The sequence below is a fragment of the Artibeus jamaicensis genome, unplaced genomic scaffold (genome assembly GCF_021234435.1).
Source record: "Artibeus jamaicensis isolate MK-2021 breed Jamaican fruit bat unplaced genomic scaffold, CSHL_Jam_final contig_2790, whole genome shotgun sequence".
In the NCBI taxonomy this organism is placed as follows: domain Eukaryota; kingdom Metazoa; phylum Chordata; class Mammalia; order Chiroptera; family Phyllostomidae; genus Artibeus; species Artibeus jamaicensis.
The window spans coordinates 719,613-736,169 of NW_026521616.1; the positions used below are offsets into that span (position 1 = coordinate 719,613).

The 16,557-nt window shown below is 54.2% G+C and overlaps 2 protein-coding genes across 12 annotated transcripts; both read right to left on the minus strand.

The window, feature by feature from the left end:
• Nucleotides 1-707: 707 nt before the first annotated feature.
• PROCA1 (protein interacting with cyclin A1) lies at nt 708-8,596 on the minus strand. Of its 5 annotated transcripts, XM_037162881.2 has the most exons (6): nt 8,134-8,596; nt 7,458-7,560; nt 4,071-4,157; nt 1,949-2,084; nt 1,501-1,662; nt 708-1,411 (listed from the first exon to the last, which is right to left on the minus strand). In XM_037162881.2, exons 1-6 carry the CDS (start codon nt 8,161-8,163, stop codon nt 757-759), a joined length of 1,173 nt encoding a protein of 390 aa, XP_037018776.2. In that variant the 5' UTR covers nt 8,164-8,596; the 3' UTR covers nt 708-756. The 5 variants fall into 5 exon arrangements, with proteins under 5 accessions (XP_037018776.2, XP_037018777.2, XP_053518731.1 ...); XM_037162882.2 differs by lacking the exon at nt 7,458-7,560; XM_053662756.1 differs by lacking the exon at nt 4,071-4,157.
• A 2,148-nt stretch (nt 8,597-10,744) lies between these two features.
• On the minus strand, nt 10,745-16,254 carry RAB34 (RAB34, member RAS oncogene family). Of its 7 annotated transcripts, none has more exons than XM_037162828.2 (11): nt 15,916-16,241; nt 14,796-15,008; nt 14,492-14,583; nt 13,574-13,642; nt 13,372-13,473; nt 13,205-13,269; nt 13,022-13,073; nt 12,757-12,838; nt 11,968-12,058; nt 11,732-11,839; nt 10,745-11,647 (listed from the first exon to the last, which is right to left on the minus strand). In XM_037162828.2, the coding sequence occupies exons 2-11, from the start codon at nt 14,847-14,849 to the stop codon at nt 11,580-11,582; spliced, it is 783 nt and encodes a 260-aa protein (XP_037018723.1). In that variant the 5' UTR covers nt 14,850-15,008; nt 15,916-16,241; the 3' UTR covers nt 10,745-11,579. The 7 variants fall into 7 exon arrangements, with proteins under 7 accessions (XP_037018723.1, XP_037018724.1, XP_037018722.1 ...); XM_037162829.2 differs by lacking the exon at nt 15,916-16,241 and adding an exon at nt 15,820-15,850; XM_037162827.2 differs by lacking the exon at nt 15,916-16,241 and adding an exon at nt 15,675-15,762.
• Between the last annotated feature and the right edge of the window lie 303 nt (nt 16,255-16,557).

Here is a 16,557-nt window from a genome sequence, read left to right on the forward strand (position 1 = left end):
TTAATTTGAAAGAAAGAAACATCGATTTGTTGCCCCACTCATTTATACATTTATTGGTTAATTCTTGTATGTGCCCTGACTGGAGATCTAAGCCACAACTTTTGGTGCACTCTGACCAACTGAGCTACACCAGCCAGGGCTCTTCCTTTCTTTTCTTCCTTCAAGATCTCTGCCTTTTGGTTGGTAAGAGTTGGGGGGAAGTGGGGAAGGGACTGGCTTTCTGTGGGGAATCCAGTTCAGTTCGCTTTGGTCTAGAAGGGCCTAGCAGGAGGAAGGACACACAGCTGATAAGATCATGTTCCCTTTGGTCTACCAGCACCTTCTCCAGGGCCACTAAAAGGAGGGAAAGGCCAGGCACAGTGGCAGAGTGGGTTAAAAGGTTCAGTTTATTAGCAGTATCACTACAGACAGTCCTACATGTCCCTGAGTGGATTTAACAGAGACCAGTGTCCCAGTAGACAGAAGCCGCCTTCCCACCCAACCCAGCTATGCTCTCCTGCCCTGGGCCTAGGATGTTAGAGAGAGGGGCTGTTACAGTCCCCTACCCCTGCCCTCCAGCCTACCTTCACATGGGTTTCCTCTTGAAAGATGGATTGCCCTTTAGAAACCCCTGCAGCCCTGTAGCCCCTTTGTTCCAGCTATGCCCAGAGCCCACCCTCTACCCACAGAAGTAGCCAAGTTGGAGGGAGACAGGACAGCAGCAGGGATCAGCTACAGGCTTGATCGTATTTATTCTTCACCCCGGTCGCCCTGGCCTCAACCGAGGTTTGATGCTGGGGGAGATTTCCTCTTGTTGACCTTGACTGGAGAGGCCTTCGCTCCAACTTTCTTGGCCTGGACCGTGTTCTTCTCTCTCTTTCTGGGTGATGAAGACTCCACAACATCATCGCTAAAGGGCTCCTCCCGCCTTTGTTCATTGTAACTGTCCTCACTCTCCAGGTCCTCCCTGCTGTCCGGGCTGGACTCTGACATCCTGGCCAGTTCCCTTGGGCTTGCTGATCTGCTCAAGTCTGCAGGCGAAGGTTCTGATTTAACTGGGCTTTTCTTTTTAGTCAGCTTGCCTTTCTTGACTTTTTTCTTCAGCTTTGCCTTCTCATCTATCTCCTCCTCACTTTTCTCTTTTTCGTTTTTCTTCTTGACCTTCTTGACAATTTTGCTACCCTGGGACTTCCCTGTGGGACTCTCAGAGCGCCAGATGGTGATGGGAGCCGCCGAGTCTGGGGTACCCGTGATTGTGCCCATTCCTCTGCCTGTGTCGGTGGGTGCGGTGGCGGTGGGCCCCACCTGGATCGGGATGGGAGGCTTGCTCTCTTCTTCCTCTTCCTCTTCTTCATTTAGGTCGTCTGCCCCACACTCGTGGTGGATGGGATGGTGGATCACTGCCACAGAGACAGGCCTGTAGCTCTTGCACCTGGGAGGGAAGAGGACAGGGAAAGAGAAGGTTGGCAGAGAGCGAGGGCCTGTGCCCCGCAGAGCCCCCATCAGCCTGCCAGCACTCACCAGCCATACCAGAACCGCTCCACACACTCTTCCTCTGGGATGAGTTTTGCAAAGCAAGGGGTCTGGATGATGTTGAGACAGGTTGAGCCCACATCTCGGGAACAGGTTGGGCCTACGTCTCGGGAGCTGCTGCTATTTGTCTTCTCTGAGTAGTCCTTCACCCTGCCACACGGAACTCAGCCTGGCTCCCACGCCTCCAGGACTCCCCCGCAGCCCAGAGCCAGAAGCCTGAGGACAGTGGGCTTTCCCAGTGGTGACTCCAGGCTCAGCCCAGGCCGAAAAAAAGACCTCCTCCCCATTGCTCTTAGAGTAGAGCCAGGTTTGTAAAGCTGGGGCTGGGCAGGCAGCCTTCGGTCAGAGCTGAAGAAGGGAACCCCAGTGAAAGTTTGGACCTGGCTCTGCCCGGAGTTTCCTGGTCTGCGGGCCTCCCAAGGAGGAGGGTCCTTACCTGCAATCACAGCCGCAGTGGCTGATGGAGTGCAGGTGCAGTTTGTAGTGACCATAGTCGGAGGTGAAGGGGTGGATGAGATGCCCCGTGCACTGCTTGTGTTTCCAGCAGCACCTGTCAATGTCCTTGAATTCACCTGAGGGGTAGGAGTCTGAGTCACACAGGGGTGGCGGCAGTGGCAGCACATCAGTGGGTCTCCCCACAGCTCAGTCTGAAGGCTGCACCACGTTCACCTGCCACCACACCCCCCAGAGCTGTCTCTACTTCATGGTAGTAATTCAGCCCAGTAGTAACTCCAGGTCTCAGCACTGCTTTCCCCAGTCCCCTGCATGAATCTGCTGCCCCCTGCAAGCTCCCAAAAAAATGTCTCACCAAGGTCCTCACCAAATCCCCTTTGCTGTCCCGTGACACCTGCCCCTTTCCCTCCCCTCCCCAGTCTCCCATGGGAGCCTGCCCCGCTGGGGCCCTCCGCTGACTCTTGCTTGCCTTTCACCCAGCTGCTGGGAGTTTGCTACCTTCACAGGGCGCCTGGTAGGGGACGGATGGTTCTTTTACCATGGCAGACTGTGGAATGCCACTTCAGAGTCCCCAGTGATTAGAGCCAGTAGCAGTAACCTTAGTACCTACGAGGCCTTCAGCTGAGCCCTCAGAGCCTCTGAAGCTGTTCTGGCCCCAAGGCTGCCTGCAGCACGGTGGCTCCAGCCCGGAAGGCAGCTGAGGCCTGGCCTGCCACACGTCTTGTTCTCCTGACTGCTTCTCTTGACTCTGCTCCTTTGTTTTTTCCACCTCTCTTCTTCAAGCCCCTTCTCTCCAGACACCTTTCTCACTTCTCTCCCCTTTCCATGCCCACTCTTGATTCTTTCCCTGCTGTTTAATCATCAAATTCCTACTCCTCCATTCTTTCCAGTCCTTGGAGTCATGGACTTGAATCTAGCCCAGCCTGAGCCCTTTCTGCCCCTTGTAGGCTGCACAGATACTATGTCCCATTTCCCAGGGCACAGGGGAGAAGCTGCTGGAGTGAGAGTTTGGGATTAGGGGGAAGCCCTGGAGACAGGTCCCTACATCTTTTCCTCAACTGAATGCAAGTCTTGGACACACACTGGAGTCCCCCAGCCTCTACCTGCGCTGCCTCACCTCTGACCCTGCCCAAGGCTCCAGTCTATCTGTGGGTCTCCCTTCCTCCCACCCTCTAAAAGGTAAACCTGTGAAGTGACTCCACGTGCCCAGGATTTCACACACTAGGGTAGAGTGGACAAGGCACCTCCCTGCAGGTCCCTTTGGACTCTGGCTCCGTCCCCCTTGGGAGGAACAAGTGGGCAAGTACCAGTGACTTCCTGGCAGCCTGTAGTGGGCAGCCTGGCATGGGATCCTAGGGCTGGCTCACTGCCCCTTAACAGACCAGGACTGATCCAGCCCCTACGAGGTGTGACACAGGCATGAGCTCCTATAACCCAGGCGGAGGGTGTGTTAGTCCAGGTGGCCTTAAAGCACTTGAGGGATGAGTAGACCGCAGCTTGGTTTGAGCCTTGCCCCACATCCCGCCCCCACCCCTCCCCCGCAGGCTGTGAGGGCCCCAGGTGCTCCGTGCACTCTTGACCCACTTGGTGGCCTCCTTTTCTGCTTCCTCTCCCCTACCTCGTGCCCTTTCTTCACCAGTGTGTGAGGTGGGCCCTTGCAATACCACCACCACCTCCGCCTGCTTCAGCACTGCTGAAGTGGGACAAGGGGCAGTGATGGCAAGTGTCCTGAACCTGAAGCCAGGTAGGCCTGCATCCAAGTGTTCGCTCTATCACTAGCTGGGTGACTGAGGGCCGGTTATTTTACTTCTCCTGCCTTGTCCACAAAATGGGGGGGGTGGTAACACCTATTTTGCAGGGCTGTTGGGATGCCTCAGTTCACATGTCAAAGATACCCTGCCCCACAAAGTGCTATACAAAGGGGCGATCGTGGTCTCCAGAGAGGGGCCCTGCCCTCTCTGGCATGAATAGGTGATGGGGTGAGGGTGGGGTGGTGGGGCAACCCCTTCAGGACCAAGCCCTCCCTCCTGCCTACCACCAAGTGTCAACTTTCCCATGTCAAGGGTGGGGGGGACCTCTGGGGCCAGAGATTCCCCTGGACCCACCTTCAGAGGAGAAGGTAGATGCGTCAGTGCTAGACGCCACAGCAGCCAGCAGGTGTCCTCTCTCCCAGCTGGGTAACCTGTTTACATCTGAGAGAGTAGAGTGGCAGCAGCAGTGCCCCCTCCCCAGGCCTTTTATTCATCAAACATTTTCTGAGACTCTCCAGGTGTCAGGCCCCAGCCACGTCCAAGATGCCGAGGTTAAAAAAAAAGAAAAGTCCCCACTCTCAAGGGGCTGGGAGAAGGTTGTGGAGGGCATGCAGTTTGTGGGAACAGTTGGTGGCAGTGGTGTGGTGCAGAACAGATAGGGGAACGGTGGGTCGGTCGGCGGCCCTGGGGAGCAGAGAGCGCGGGCACCCACTGAGACGGGGTAAGATTAGGAAAGTCTTCCCAGAAAGAAGCGTAATGGAAGCTGAATCTGGAAGAATCATAGGACTGAGCCAGTCTAGGCAAGGAAGGGCAGATCGGGTGATTGTCATAGAGTGTGGAGCTGGGTCAGAAGTTGACCCAGCAGAACACCAGCTGGGACAGCAGCTGCGTCAATAACCACAGGGCAGAGTCTGCCGCTTTGCTGCTTCCCAAGATTAGCTTTATCCTTTGGGGCATCAGGAACTGAGTTCTGCTTAAGGAGGGGAAGCTGATTGCTTAGGGACTGCAGCTGGGCCTTCACTGGCACTTGGTCATCTTCCTGCAGTTCCCTGGTCGGCTCCTGTTTTCCATAGGACAGTAAGTACTCAGAATTTATCGAACGTTTGAATGAAGCCTCAGCACTTCCCTGGAAACTCCTCCCCTGCTGCCGTTCCTCTCAGCAGGTCATTGCACCAGCCTTCTCTGTGGCCACCGCCACCCCGTCAACTCGCCCCCAGCCTGGAGAAGCATCCCTCCTTCCTCCTGCCCAAGGCACCTGAACTCTAGGTCCCAGCCAGAATTGTCACTTTCTCCTTTAATGGTTGTTTTTTTCCCTACAGGCTATGAACACCTTTCGACAAAACAATCTATGAGCCCTATTTCTCCCTCTACCACTTCATATCGTTCCCTCCCCCTTTGCAATTCAAGTTTATCCACTCATTTAACAGACATGTTGAATGGCTTCTTCACTAGACCCAGTCAGGAGGCCAGGTCACTGCCTTCAGTGAGTCCAGACCCTTCCCTTCCCTTCTGGTCACCTACCCATGGCAGCCGTCCCAGGCCCTCTGTCAGACCAGCCCAGGCCGAGGCTATCAACAGTTTCCCACTAGCTAGACCCACTGGCCTCCTTTTCATCTTATCTCACTCACCCCATTAACCAGTCATCTCTTTCTCCTGTATACTCTGTTTCTTTGGCTGGCATGCAGACCTCTCTCATCCCTCTCTCTCTTCTCGGACTAGCTCTTCAGTTCTTTCTTTCGTAGCCCAGATGAAAAGACCAGCGGGGCTGCGGGAAAGTACTAGGGCCTGGGACTGGCCAGCCCTGCAATAGCCCCGCCCCCTCCTCCCGGGGCCAGTGTGTCTGTGCAGCGGTAGTAGGTGAGTGTGAGGCCCACCCTGGGGCAGACAGGCTTGACTGGAGTAGAAGCACTGTCAGACTAAGGCCCAGCTGCAAAAAGGTGAGAGAGCGTGCAGAGGCTCATGCTGGGAAACCCAGATTCACTTGTGGCCTTTCTTAACATCTTGGCTGCACACCTTAAATCGGTGATTACCAGGGTTCTGTCTTGGCTTTCCTTCTCAGAGTACAAGATTGTCTCACCTAACGTCATCCAAGTCCATGGTTTCAGTGTCCACCAATAAGATGACGCACAACTGGGTGGGTCTCCTGTCCTGACCGCTTTCCTGAGCACATGACCAATATCCTCTCTGACATTCCCAAACACCCTAGACCAACAGGTCCCACACAAGCCTGCCATCTTCTCCCCACCCTCCACAACCCAGCCCCTCTTGTCTCTTCCATTTCAGAGAACAGCAGCCACCACAGCTAGAAGTCCTTTCCCTCATCCCTACACCAGCTTGATGACCAATCTGCTCTCACTTCTGCCTCTGGCTTGGTTCACACGCTCCTTATCCCTGACCCAGATACTGCAGCAGCCTCCTGCCTGGCCTCCCTGCTTCCTGTCTCACTTCCTCCATCCAGTCCTCAGATGCAGCCAAACTGAGTTTTCTAGAATGCCAACTGGCCCACCATGTTCCTCTTCTTTAACAGCATTTTACTACCTTATCATGACGTAGCTCCTTATCATGCCCTCGCCCCAGAACCCAGGTCCTGGTTTCTTTCTCAGGTATCAGTTCCTCCCACTCATCCATCCCCTTCTCCATTCCTCCTCTCTGCCTTCCACTCCCCAGGAGTACCTGCTCATCGGGAAAGAACAATGATATCCAAGTAGGATTAGTCACATAGCTTGTTCCCCTTTACCCTGCCAGGGTTCCTCATGTATTTATAGCATCTTGAGAACAAGGCCCATAGTTCATCTGTTTCTACAGATCCTGGGACATGGAAAGTACTCAATAAATGTTGGTTGATAGAATAAATCAGGGTGTCAAACTTTTTCACCAGGGGCCTATTCTACTCATGCACTTATAAATGCATGAGTTAAAGAGAATAAACCCTCTATTGGAGCAAAGAAGCTATGGCAGTGGAAATTCTGCCCAGAGTTCGAACCTGGAGGCTTTTTTGGGGAAAAAGAATTGACCCAGGGTGAGCATCTTCACAGTGTCAGGCACTGTGCTGGGCTTTTAAAAGACACCTTTGATTCTAGGTGCTCTCGCCACAGCCCATTCTCTGAATGAGGACAGAGATATTCAGAATAAGTAAGTTGTCCAAAGACCCAATTTAATAGATGGCAGAGCAGGATTTGAACCCAGTCTTCCTGGCTCAATAATCTGTGCTGTTTCAGCTGTTTGTTTGGGACTCCAATCCGAAACCTGTGCTGCCAGATGTCCCTTCCTACTACACCTGCTCAGCCCTAACACAGCCGATTCCCCATCCTCTGGCTTTTCCCAATCCTGATTCCCACGGACTCCCTTACCCACAGCTTGGACCTAAGGTCAGGCCAGGGGGCCCTGAGCCAGGACTCAAACTCTGCTTTGTCTGACTCCACTTCCCTTGTTCTCTCCAGAGTCCCCATGGGAAGGCCTAGATGCAGGGCTGACTTGCGCCAAGCCCCAAGAAGCCCTGACAATCGTATCTGTTTTCCAAGGAGTGGGATTTAGTAACTCCTAGGTCTGAGGAAGGCAACCTGCTTTCTAGCTTCACAGACATCAGAGAGCTTCACTGAATCAGTTCAGAGCTCCAGCGGCAGAAGCAAACAGACACGTGGCAGGATGGGGTGGGTGATAGCTTGAAAGGAAGAGGGAGGCTTGTGGTCTCTTTCTCAGCAGGACATTAAACGGGGTACAAGGTCCTAACTCAAAACTCACAGGTGATGCTCATTTGTACAGAATCCTCCCAGTCCTGAGGGCCGAGGAGCTTCCCCGCCCTTGCAGCACAGACGGTGGGGTTCCAGGTTGGACACCAGAGCAGCTGAATAGGGGAAGGAGGGAAGGAAAGTGGAAGGGAGAAAGGAAGGGAGGAAAAAACCAGGAAGGGAAGGAGGGAAGAGGAGGGAGCAAAGCAGGGGTAGTGTGCACGGTCTCCTTGGAAATGCAGCCCTGGCCCCGCCCACATCTGAAGGCGATTGTGATGTCACGCGTGGAACCTCCAGACTCCTTTTGGCCCTCAGAGTCAGTAGAACTTTCCTCCCAAGCCCCGGCGGCAGGTTGGACGCTGGACCATGGGCTCCAGCCAGGCCCAGCCCTTCTCGGGCTACTGCACAGCAATGCCTCCCAGCTGTGCAAAGAGGAGTTACCGCTCTCACTCCAGCCAGAAAGCCTCAGCAAAACACAGAGGTTAAAGGCTTAAAGTCCCCAGTCCTGAATCATTGGTCTGTGGCTCCCCAGGAGCCCGTCCTCAGGCTCTAACTCCGCCCCATCCTAGCCCTGAGCCCCTCCTCCTTTGTCAGGCCGGCTGCTTCCACTGCCTCCTTGGGTCCCCCACACCCTGCCCAGGCCGGAGCTCTAAGCCCTCCCCTCATCTTCTGCCCCGCCCTCTCCTTACCACTGCTGCTTTCATCCCAGATGGTGGCATTGTTCTCAGTCTTTTCCTTAGTCCACCTTTCAGTCGTCATTCTCGTCCTGACCCACATAGCTCTTAGTCCAGTTTTTCCTCTACAAGACTCTTCCTCACAGAGGTCCAATTCTAGCTTGGCCGAGCCAACCGTAAACCCCAATCTCAGCTTCGCTCCCGTCCAGCCCTCAACAAAGCCTCATGCTTGTCCGGCCTCTCCACCTACCTTCCCCCGCCCCCCCCACCCCGCGTTCTAAGTTGTGTTGCCTTCTCAGCCCAAGTCTAAGCTTCAGCCGAGCTCTTCTTCCGAGGCACCCCAGGTCCTTCCAAGCTCTTCCCTCTTTGTCCCACTTTAACCTTAGTGCCTCACCTTTATCTCAGACATTAACCTTAACTCGGCCGCTCAGGCCCAGCCCTCAGTCCCATCCCTAGTTCCTCTCCAGACCTACCCCCAGCTCTTAACCCCACCCCCACTTTGGCCCCGCCCCTAGCCCTGCCCTTAGCCCCGCCCCGCCCATTCTCTCAACCTGACACTGCCCTCTGCTCCGGCCCCTCCCAATCCCTTCGGAACCCTGCAGCAGCCCTTAGCTCCGCCCCCAAACTACTCTACTACCTCTCTCCGGGTTGGGAAGAGACCCCTTCGAACCACTCCACCCGCCCATCCCGGCTCTTCTGAGGTTCCTCCAGCCCTGGAAGGCCGGGCTCAATCGCCCTCTCCGCCTGCAGGCTCCTCTGATGAGGACTTGCCAATTCTCAGCCGCCCTGTGGCGCCCAACCCCGGAGCCTCTTAGCAGCGTTCCCTTCTAGCTCGGATGGAGCGCCCTGATCCGGAAAAATACTGCGCAATAAAGATGTTAACATAGAGCTTGGGTCTTGGTCACTTTTTCCCAAAAGTTATAGTGGTTAAGATTTTTCAGTTCTATGTTTGTGCTTTCTTATTTCATTCCCGCAAATTTATGTGTCTCCATAGGCCTGCCCAGTACTGGGAGCAGTCCGCTCCATTAATCCCTCACACCATACAACCCTCACACCTTAAGTATAGCGTCCACGTTGCACATGCTTGTACCACACACGTAGTGTACCTAAAAAAATCTAGTTGCCACACAGACTGATACAATGTGCACACACACCTCACAGAAGCTACCCAGAACAAAGAAGCGTACCCCTGCTCCCTACATTTTTCTCAGCACAAACACTCCACAGCAGTGTTGTGGTGCCAACTACACACACACACACATACACACACACAGGCTCTGTGCAAGGCAAGGCAATGCAAGGGGTGATGAGCAGTCCCATGTGGGAGCAAAGATAAACAAACGAACAAAAAATTCCAGGAGAGTGTGAAAAAATGTTAGTGCCATATAACCAACATTCCCACATCACGCCCTTCAGTTTCTCTTAGCACCAGGCTCCAAAGCCAAGCTATGCCTCAAAGGATGAAAAGGAAAACATGGTATTTAAACTTTGTTTTCTCCAGAGAAATCAAGGGCCTCTCCCGCTGCTGCTCCACATGATACCCTCCTTCACGTTCCCCCAGACCCAGCAGCCTGTGTGGGGAGGGTCACCGCCCAAAACCTCCAGCTCCAGGAACAGCAGGGGAGGGGGGACAGGGAAAAGGGGAGTGTGCAGAAAACCAACCCTCCCAGAACAGAGAAGTGGCTGAGAATGAAAGCAGTCACAGAATGGACAGAGCACTCACTTGCTGACTGGGAGCCAGGATCTGTGTTCTAATCTTGACACTGCAAGGCCTCCCAGGATGATACCAAACCACACCTGTCCCGTATCCCTCCGTTGCTGGGCCAGATGCCTGAGATACTCCAGCCAATCTACTCGTATAGCTATGGGTCAGCTGTCAACAATGAGGCAGGTTCTTGCTCACTCATCCTATAGAGTTATAAGCCCTGGCTGGTGTGGCTCAGTGGATTGAGCACTGGCCTGCAAACTGAAGGATGTTGGTTTGATTCCCTGCCAAGGCGCATGTCTGGGTTGCGGGCCAGGTCCCTAGTTGAGGGCATGGGAGAGGTAAACAATGGATGTACTTACTGGTTTCTCTCCCTCTCTTTCTCCCTCCCTTCCCTCTCTAAAAGTAAAGAAATAAAATCTTTTAAGAAAAAGGTTATAATAGTTAAGGTTTTTGAGCCCTTCCTACATATGTGTTAGTGCTTTCTTATTTAACCCAGGAAATCTCATCGACATTATTAGCCTCATTTTATGGAAGAGAAAACTGAGGCACCCAGGATAAGTGGTTTGTTTGCCTGAGTGTCTTTTTTTATTTATTTATTTTTTTAAATTTTATTTACTTATCTTTAGAGGGGAAGGGAAGGAGAGAGGGAGAGAAACATCCATGTATGGTTGCCTTTTGTGCATCCCCTGCTGGGAAGTGGCCTGCAGGGAACCGGCCTGCAACCCAGGCATGTCCCCTGACCGGGAATCGAACCGCGATTGTCTGGTTCGCAGGCCCGTGCTCAATCCACTGAGCTACACCAGCCAGGGCTATGCCTGAGTGTCTTAAGAGGCAGTGAGGATTCGAGTGCAGGCCCTCCTCAGAGTACCTCTCTCTCTCTCTTTTTGAAGAGGGAAAAATACACACAGTACTTTTTATTCAATTTAGTTTAATCATGTTTTAAACTGTAAAAAGACACCGGTCATAATTTTATGTTTGTACCTCTAATATACTTCGATGTTAAACAGAATATCTTCTGAATAAGAGCCCAGCCCCTACCCTCCCTGGGCCACAGGTATCCAAAACCCAATCACTTCTGTGTTCCTCTCAGACAACTATCTGTTAAAGGAAAGGTGAGAAGAGGCTAAAAAAAATAAAGTATTATTCAATGATAGAAATTTTGCTCTAAGCACCGAGTAGGACACATTCGCAGGGAAGGAACCAAAGGAAAGGGCTCTCAACAACAATTCAGATCTGGCCCAATGAGAGTATGACCCCCCCCAAACCTGGTCCCTAAGCACCCAGCTTGCCTGAGGCCTCCCCCAGCGCCAGAGATGGCCAGCATCCCGGCAGGAGACTCCAGTTCCAAGATTGCCATACAGCCCTGCCCATTCCATATCCCTCATCCCCAACAAAGGACTCCAACCCCCAAAATGCTAATAACAGCGGGTTTAATGCATAAGGCACAGTGTAGGGCTGGGACCATTAAGCATCCTCATACCCAAAGGGCCCAGCAGGCGGAGCAAAAGCAGCAGGGACCATCTCTCCACTCCTGGGCACCCTGCAGAGCCCCCGAAGGAAGGGGGCATTCAGTCTTTGGTATGATGCCTAGGGGCAGGAAGTGACTAGCATGGTCCCAACTACCCCTCTGGGGGTACTGCCACCAAGGGGCAGCTCTTTGGTCTGTAACAGCAGTCAGTGCAAATGCCCAGGGGTAGAGGTCTGGGGGAGTCAAGACGGCACAGTGCCTCAGGGCTGAGCAACCCCTCACCCCTCAAAAGCAACATGTAGGCTTCTTCTTGTTGGTGGTTAGGTACAGGTTGTTGTCATCGCTGTTGATGCCTGAAGAAGAGCGAGGGAAATATGTGAAGCAGGGATTGGAGGCTCCCCGTGCTCTCTGCCACCCGCACCCAGGAGGGCACTCACGAACGACATCCCCAATGCTCCGGGCCCCCGACTTCTCCAGCTCAGCCAGCACATTGGCCTCAAAGGTCAGTGCCGCCACACGGAAAAAGAATTCCCGGACATTTTCACCTGACACGGGGAACAGATGGGTGCTTAGGGGCAGCTCTAAGCCTGGGGTCATTGGGCACAGCTGGAGTTGCAGGAGTGAGGGGCGAGGTAGGCAGGAATGCCACAGCAGAAGGCCTGAAGCCTCTTACCAGTGAGAGATGAGACCGCCCAGTATTCAGCCTTCATCTCTTGGGCCACCTTGAGTGCGTCTCTCTCCATTAGCACATACTGAGCAGGAGTCTGGAGGAAAGTCAGAGTCAGCCCTGGCGGAAGCTCAGTTCATTAAAGCATCGTCTCAAAACACCAAGGTTGTGGGTTGGATCCCCAGTCAGGGCACATACAAGAATCAACCAATGAGTACACAAATAAGTGGAATAAATGGATGTTTCTCTCTCTCTCCCTTCCTCTCTCTTTTTAAAATCAATCAATTAAAAATTTTAAAAGATTTTATTTATTTATCTTTAGAGGGTAAGGGAAAGAAAGAGGGAGAGAAACATCAATGTATGGTTGCCTCTCATGCATCCCCTCCTGGGAACTGGCCTGCAACCCAGGCATGTGCCCTGACTGGGAATCAAATCACGATTCTTTGGTTCGCAGGCCTGTGCTCAATCCACTGAACTCCACCAGCCAGGGCAAAAATTTTTTTATTCAATTGAGAAAAAAAAAAAGCCCTGGCCAGTGTGGCTCAAGTGGTTGGAGGGTCACCTGGTCGGGGCACACATCTAAGTTGCAGATTCGATCCCCAGTTGGGGTGCCTATGAGAGACAGGCAACCAATCGATGTTTCTCTCCCTCCATCTCAAATCAATAAGCATGTCCCCAGAGGACAAAAATAAATATGTAAATAAATAGCAAAATTAAAATAAGGAAGTCAGAGTTAGATGCGGGAGGGTTCTCACACCACGCTGGGAAGGCCCCCCCATCCACAGGCACACTCACACTCAGGTCCTTCTTGGAACCCACAAGGAAGAGAAGCACGCTGGAAGGGTCATTCTCCTTGAGTGCATCAGCAAGCCACTGCCTGCCACAGATGAAGGGCAGCGAGAGATGAGCTGGGCAGCCCCCCCCCACTGACACTCACACGCCCGATTATCCTCCCTCTGCTCCTAGTTGCCGTCTTCCCTTCCCCACCATGCCCTGAGCACTCCTCTTTTCTGAACTCTCTCTTCCCAGAGTCCCAATATATTTCAGCATCTCCATGTACCTGGTATGTTCCAAGGAGGCAACATCATTCAGACTGAAGACAATGATGATGGCTGAAATAGTGGTGGAAACAGTCCTGGGCTGATGGGGAAACACTACCCCCCTTTTCGGCTCATTTCCACAATCCCCTCAGTCCACAATTAGAAGCCAGCACCCACCTACCCCCCTTCACCCAGCCCCTTACCTTGAGCTCCTCGGTAGTAGGTTGATGCAATGCATTTGAATCTCTCCTGTCCAGCAGTATCCCAGCTGGGAGGAATAAGGGGTGAAACAGAGGCATGGGGATGGGAGTGGGGTAGGATGTAGGTGCTAGAGGAAGAAATGGCTGGAAGAGGTAGAGGAAGCACTTACAGCTGCAGACTGAAGGGAACGCCCAACACCTCAAATCGTTCCATCTCAAAGTCCACTCCAATGGTGGCCTTGTAATTCTTATCAAAGGTGTCTTTGCAGAACCTGAGGGGGCACCGGATGCTCTGGCCCTGAGCCCAGCTGATCTGGCTAGGCCTGGCCTCCCCTCCCCAGCCCAACCCAGCTCAGTCCAGCACCCTCTTACCTATTAATGAGACAAGTCTTCCCCACTGACAGGTCCCCCACCACAATGACCTTGGAGATTTTAAATCTGCTGGACACAAGAGGAGGCAGGAGGAGTGGGCCCTAGTTGTCTCACTCTAGGGAGTCCCAAAGTTCCCTAGTAAGTCTACAAAGGTAGCTGCATCCAGGCTGCAGTTCCCAGAGACACCAGGCCTCCTGGGCAGCTCTCCTGGACAGACAGACGTACTGGCCAGGAGTGTTCTGTGCTTCAGTGTAAGAGAGACATGAATTTGAATTCCAGGTACTTCCTATTCACACTTACTAGCTGTGTGACTTAGGACAAGTTACCTAGCCTCTCTGTCTCAGTTCCAACATTTAAGTGGGTATTTAAAATCTATTTTATCGGGATGTTGAGAAGGTTAAAATGAGATAAATGTTCTATATTGTGAAACATACCTCCCACACACACATACATTTTAACATCTCTGAAACCAGGATACATCTTAAATGTGATGTGTTTTCCACTGAATAAAAGGCAGTAACGGTATCCAACACAGTGCCCAGCACAGAGCAAACCCTACACTAATGGCGGCAACCATCACTATTGTTCCCTTTTTACTCACACTTGGACTCATACATGAAGACACAGTCCCTGCCCCGGGATTCAAACAGATGGTATGCGAGAAGCTGAGCCGGGGACCACATCCTTCTCTGTTAGAAACTGAACTGCCACTTTTCAGCCAAACCCGTTTCACTGGACTCACTATAAACTTGCTGGTTATAAATAAAGCGGTCGATGCAGGGTCATAAAAAGGGGGAATAACCACATAGCTGGTAGGCAGAAGATTCAAAGGAGCCCCCAGGGCGCGGACGTTACCACCGCCTTGACTACAGAGTTTCCTGGGACTTCCTTTCTGTATTTTGGGCGTCTCCAACTCACCCCACGGTGCCTGTCCGGTGCTCCTGGCAAGCGCAGGTGACCCGGGGGTGGAAGTCTTTGCGCATATGCAAAGCGGCTTCCCTCCTCAGGTACTGAAAGGAATAGAAGAGAATGAGACTCACCCACCACTGGCCCTGTCCCGCAGCCAAGCAGCCTGGGGCTGGGGGTGGGGAGGGGACCACCCAGAAGCAGCAGGCCTAGCTGGGTGGCAGGGCTGGGCCCAAGCCTCTAACTGGCCTGGTGCCGCCTCCTCCCCGCCCACACACCACCGCAGCCAGAAGCCCGACGTGGCCCCGATGCCTACCTGGGGCAGCTCCGCTAGGACGCGGTCCCTCCGCACGGGCGCCAGAATGTTCATCTTGCCTGAGGTCTTGTTGGGCGCCCTGAGAAGGCGCGGAGGCCTGATCCGCCTCAGCGACCCGGGCCCGTGAGGACCCGACAATCACCCGCGACCGAGGAGTCCCGACTATGACTCGGGGGCACGGGGAGCCTACGGGAGCCCGCGGCCTCGGGGATGCTACGATCACCGAGGGCCACGGAGATGAGACAGTCACGCGGGGCTGGGGTGATCCCACAATCACCCGGGGCCGGACCGTCCCGAAGACGACGCGGGGGCGGGGAGACCCCTCGGCTGCCAAATGGGGACTGGGAGTCCCGTCCCGGGGATCCCGGGCCCGCGCAGACCCTACGATAACTCGGGGCCGGAAAGTTCCTACAAAAACTCGAGGCCGCGGAGACCCGACGACAAGTCGGGGTTGGGGCGGCCGCACCATAACAGAGCGGTCCAAGGGCGCGGGCGCGGGCGCGGCCCCACCGCACGGGGTCAGTGTGAGCAGGGACCGCACTGCGAGGCCGCGGGCCGCGGGAAGAGGGGCGAAGGACCCGGCCCGCCGCGGGCCCCGCGTCCCACTCGACTCTCCCTCTGCGAGCTCTGTAACACGATCCCCGGAAATTCCTGGAGAAGGGCCGCCCCCTGCCCCTCTCCCGGCAGCTCCCTGTCTTGCAACGGGCCCAGGACTCCCCATCCTCTCCTCCCCACTGCACTGCCCTAAGCTTCCTCGACAGACACCTCAGCGGCGACCAGCACCGCCCCCACCCAGGCTGGAACGTGCCCAGACAGGGGTCCCCAGGTGGCTCTGCCCTGCACCTCTGTGCCGGGCTGCATCTCCACCGGGACCCTTACCCAGCCGAACTGGTGATGGGGAATCGGTGATTGCCGCGCAGCATCTGGCTGCGCCAGGACCGGCGGGGAGGGGTAAGGGGGAGAGAAGGGGCCCAAGGAGAGGCGGCGCTTCCCTCCTCAACTCCAGGCCCAGGACGTGACTCACCGAGTCTGCCCCCGCTTGCCGCCCTTCAGCCCTGGGAGTTGGGGGGGGGGGGCGGGGAGTAGCACAGAGGGGGTGCCAGAGGAGCTGGATGCCCACCGTGGAGATAGACGTCCGAGGTCTGTAGTCTTTTCCTTGAAGGCTACCGCGTAAATTGAGGGGTGGGAAGGCTGAAGACTAAGCCTCCTCCCTCGATGGAGGATAAAGGAGGGCTAGATGGATCGGGAACTCCGCCCTTGGGGGAGGTCACTGCTCTGGAGCACTGGGACTCTCCTCTGGTACTAGGCTTCTCTCGGACCCCTTTGGAACCTTCCCAAGGACTTTTCCACTTTGCAGTTCTTTCGGATAGTCAGGATAGCACAATTCAAATCTCACCGTTAAAGGGGAAAGCAGGTTCCAAGAGGCGAGGAGGAAGATAAAAAGGGAGGGGTGAAGGCGGAGTAGACGCCCGCCCTCTGAGAAGCAAACTAAAGCCTTACTGAACTTTGGTGTGTGTCCGGAACTGAATTTGAGGATGCAGGGATGGCCGGGGCAGGGAAGGCAAGACTACTTAAAGGGAAGGGGTTTGTGAATGGAAAAACTATAACAAAAGCTAGCAAATGCTGGAGAAATCTGTGCGCTGGGTGTTTGGAATATTAGCAGTTTTTCCAGAGTATTGTCGAGAAAGCGTGTGAAATCGACGTACGTGAAGAGGGGAGATGTGGCCACCTCCCACCTCCTCTGGTACTTCGTTCCTCCCCT

Excerpts from the sequence above, each read along its gene's own strand:
- PROCA1 (XM_037162881.2), bottom strand. The coding sequence starts at position 8,163 with ATGCCACCATCTGGGATGAAAGCAGCAGTG. Across the intron at positions 4,158-7,457 it reads TGTACAAATGAGCATCACCT|ATGTAAACAGGTTACCCAGC; the intron begins GTGAGTTTTGAG and ends CTACTCTCTCAG. Across the intron at positions 1,412-1,500 it reads GAGCGGTTCTGGTATGGCTG|GTGCAAGAGCTACAGGCCTG; the intron begins GTGAGTGCTGGC and ends CTTCCCTCCCAG.
- RAB34 (XM_037162828.2), bottom strand. The coding sequence starts at position 14,849 with ATGAACATTCTGGCGCCCGTGCGGAGGGACCGCGTCCTAGCGGAGCTG. Across the intron at positions 12,059-12,756 it reads GTTCCAAGAAGGACCTGAGT|ACTCCTGCTCAGTATGTGCT; the intron begins GTGAGTGTGCCT and ends ACTTTCCTCCAG. Across the intron at positions 11,840-11,967 it reads GGCGGTCTCATCTCTCACTG|GTGAAAATGTCCGGGAATTC; the intron begins GTAAGAGGCTTC and ends TCCCCGTGTCAG.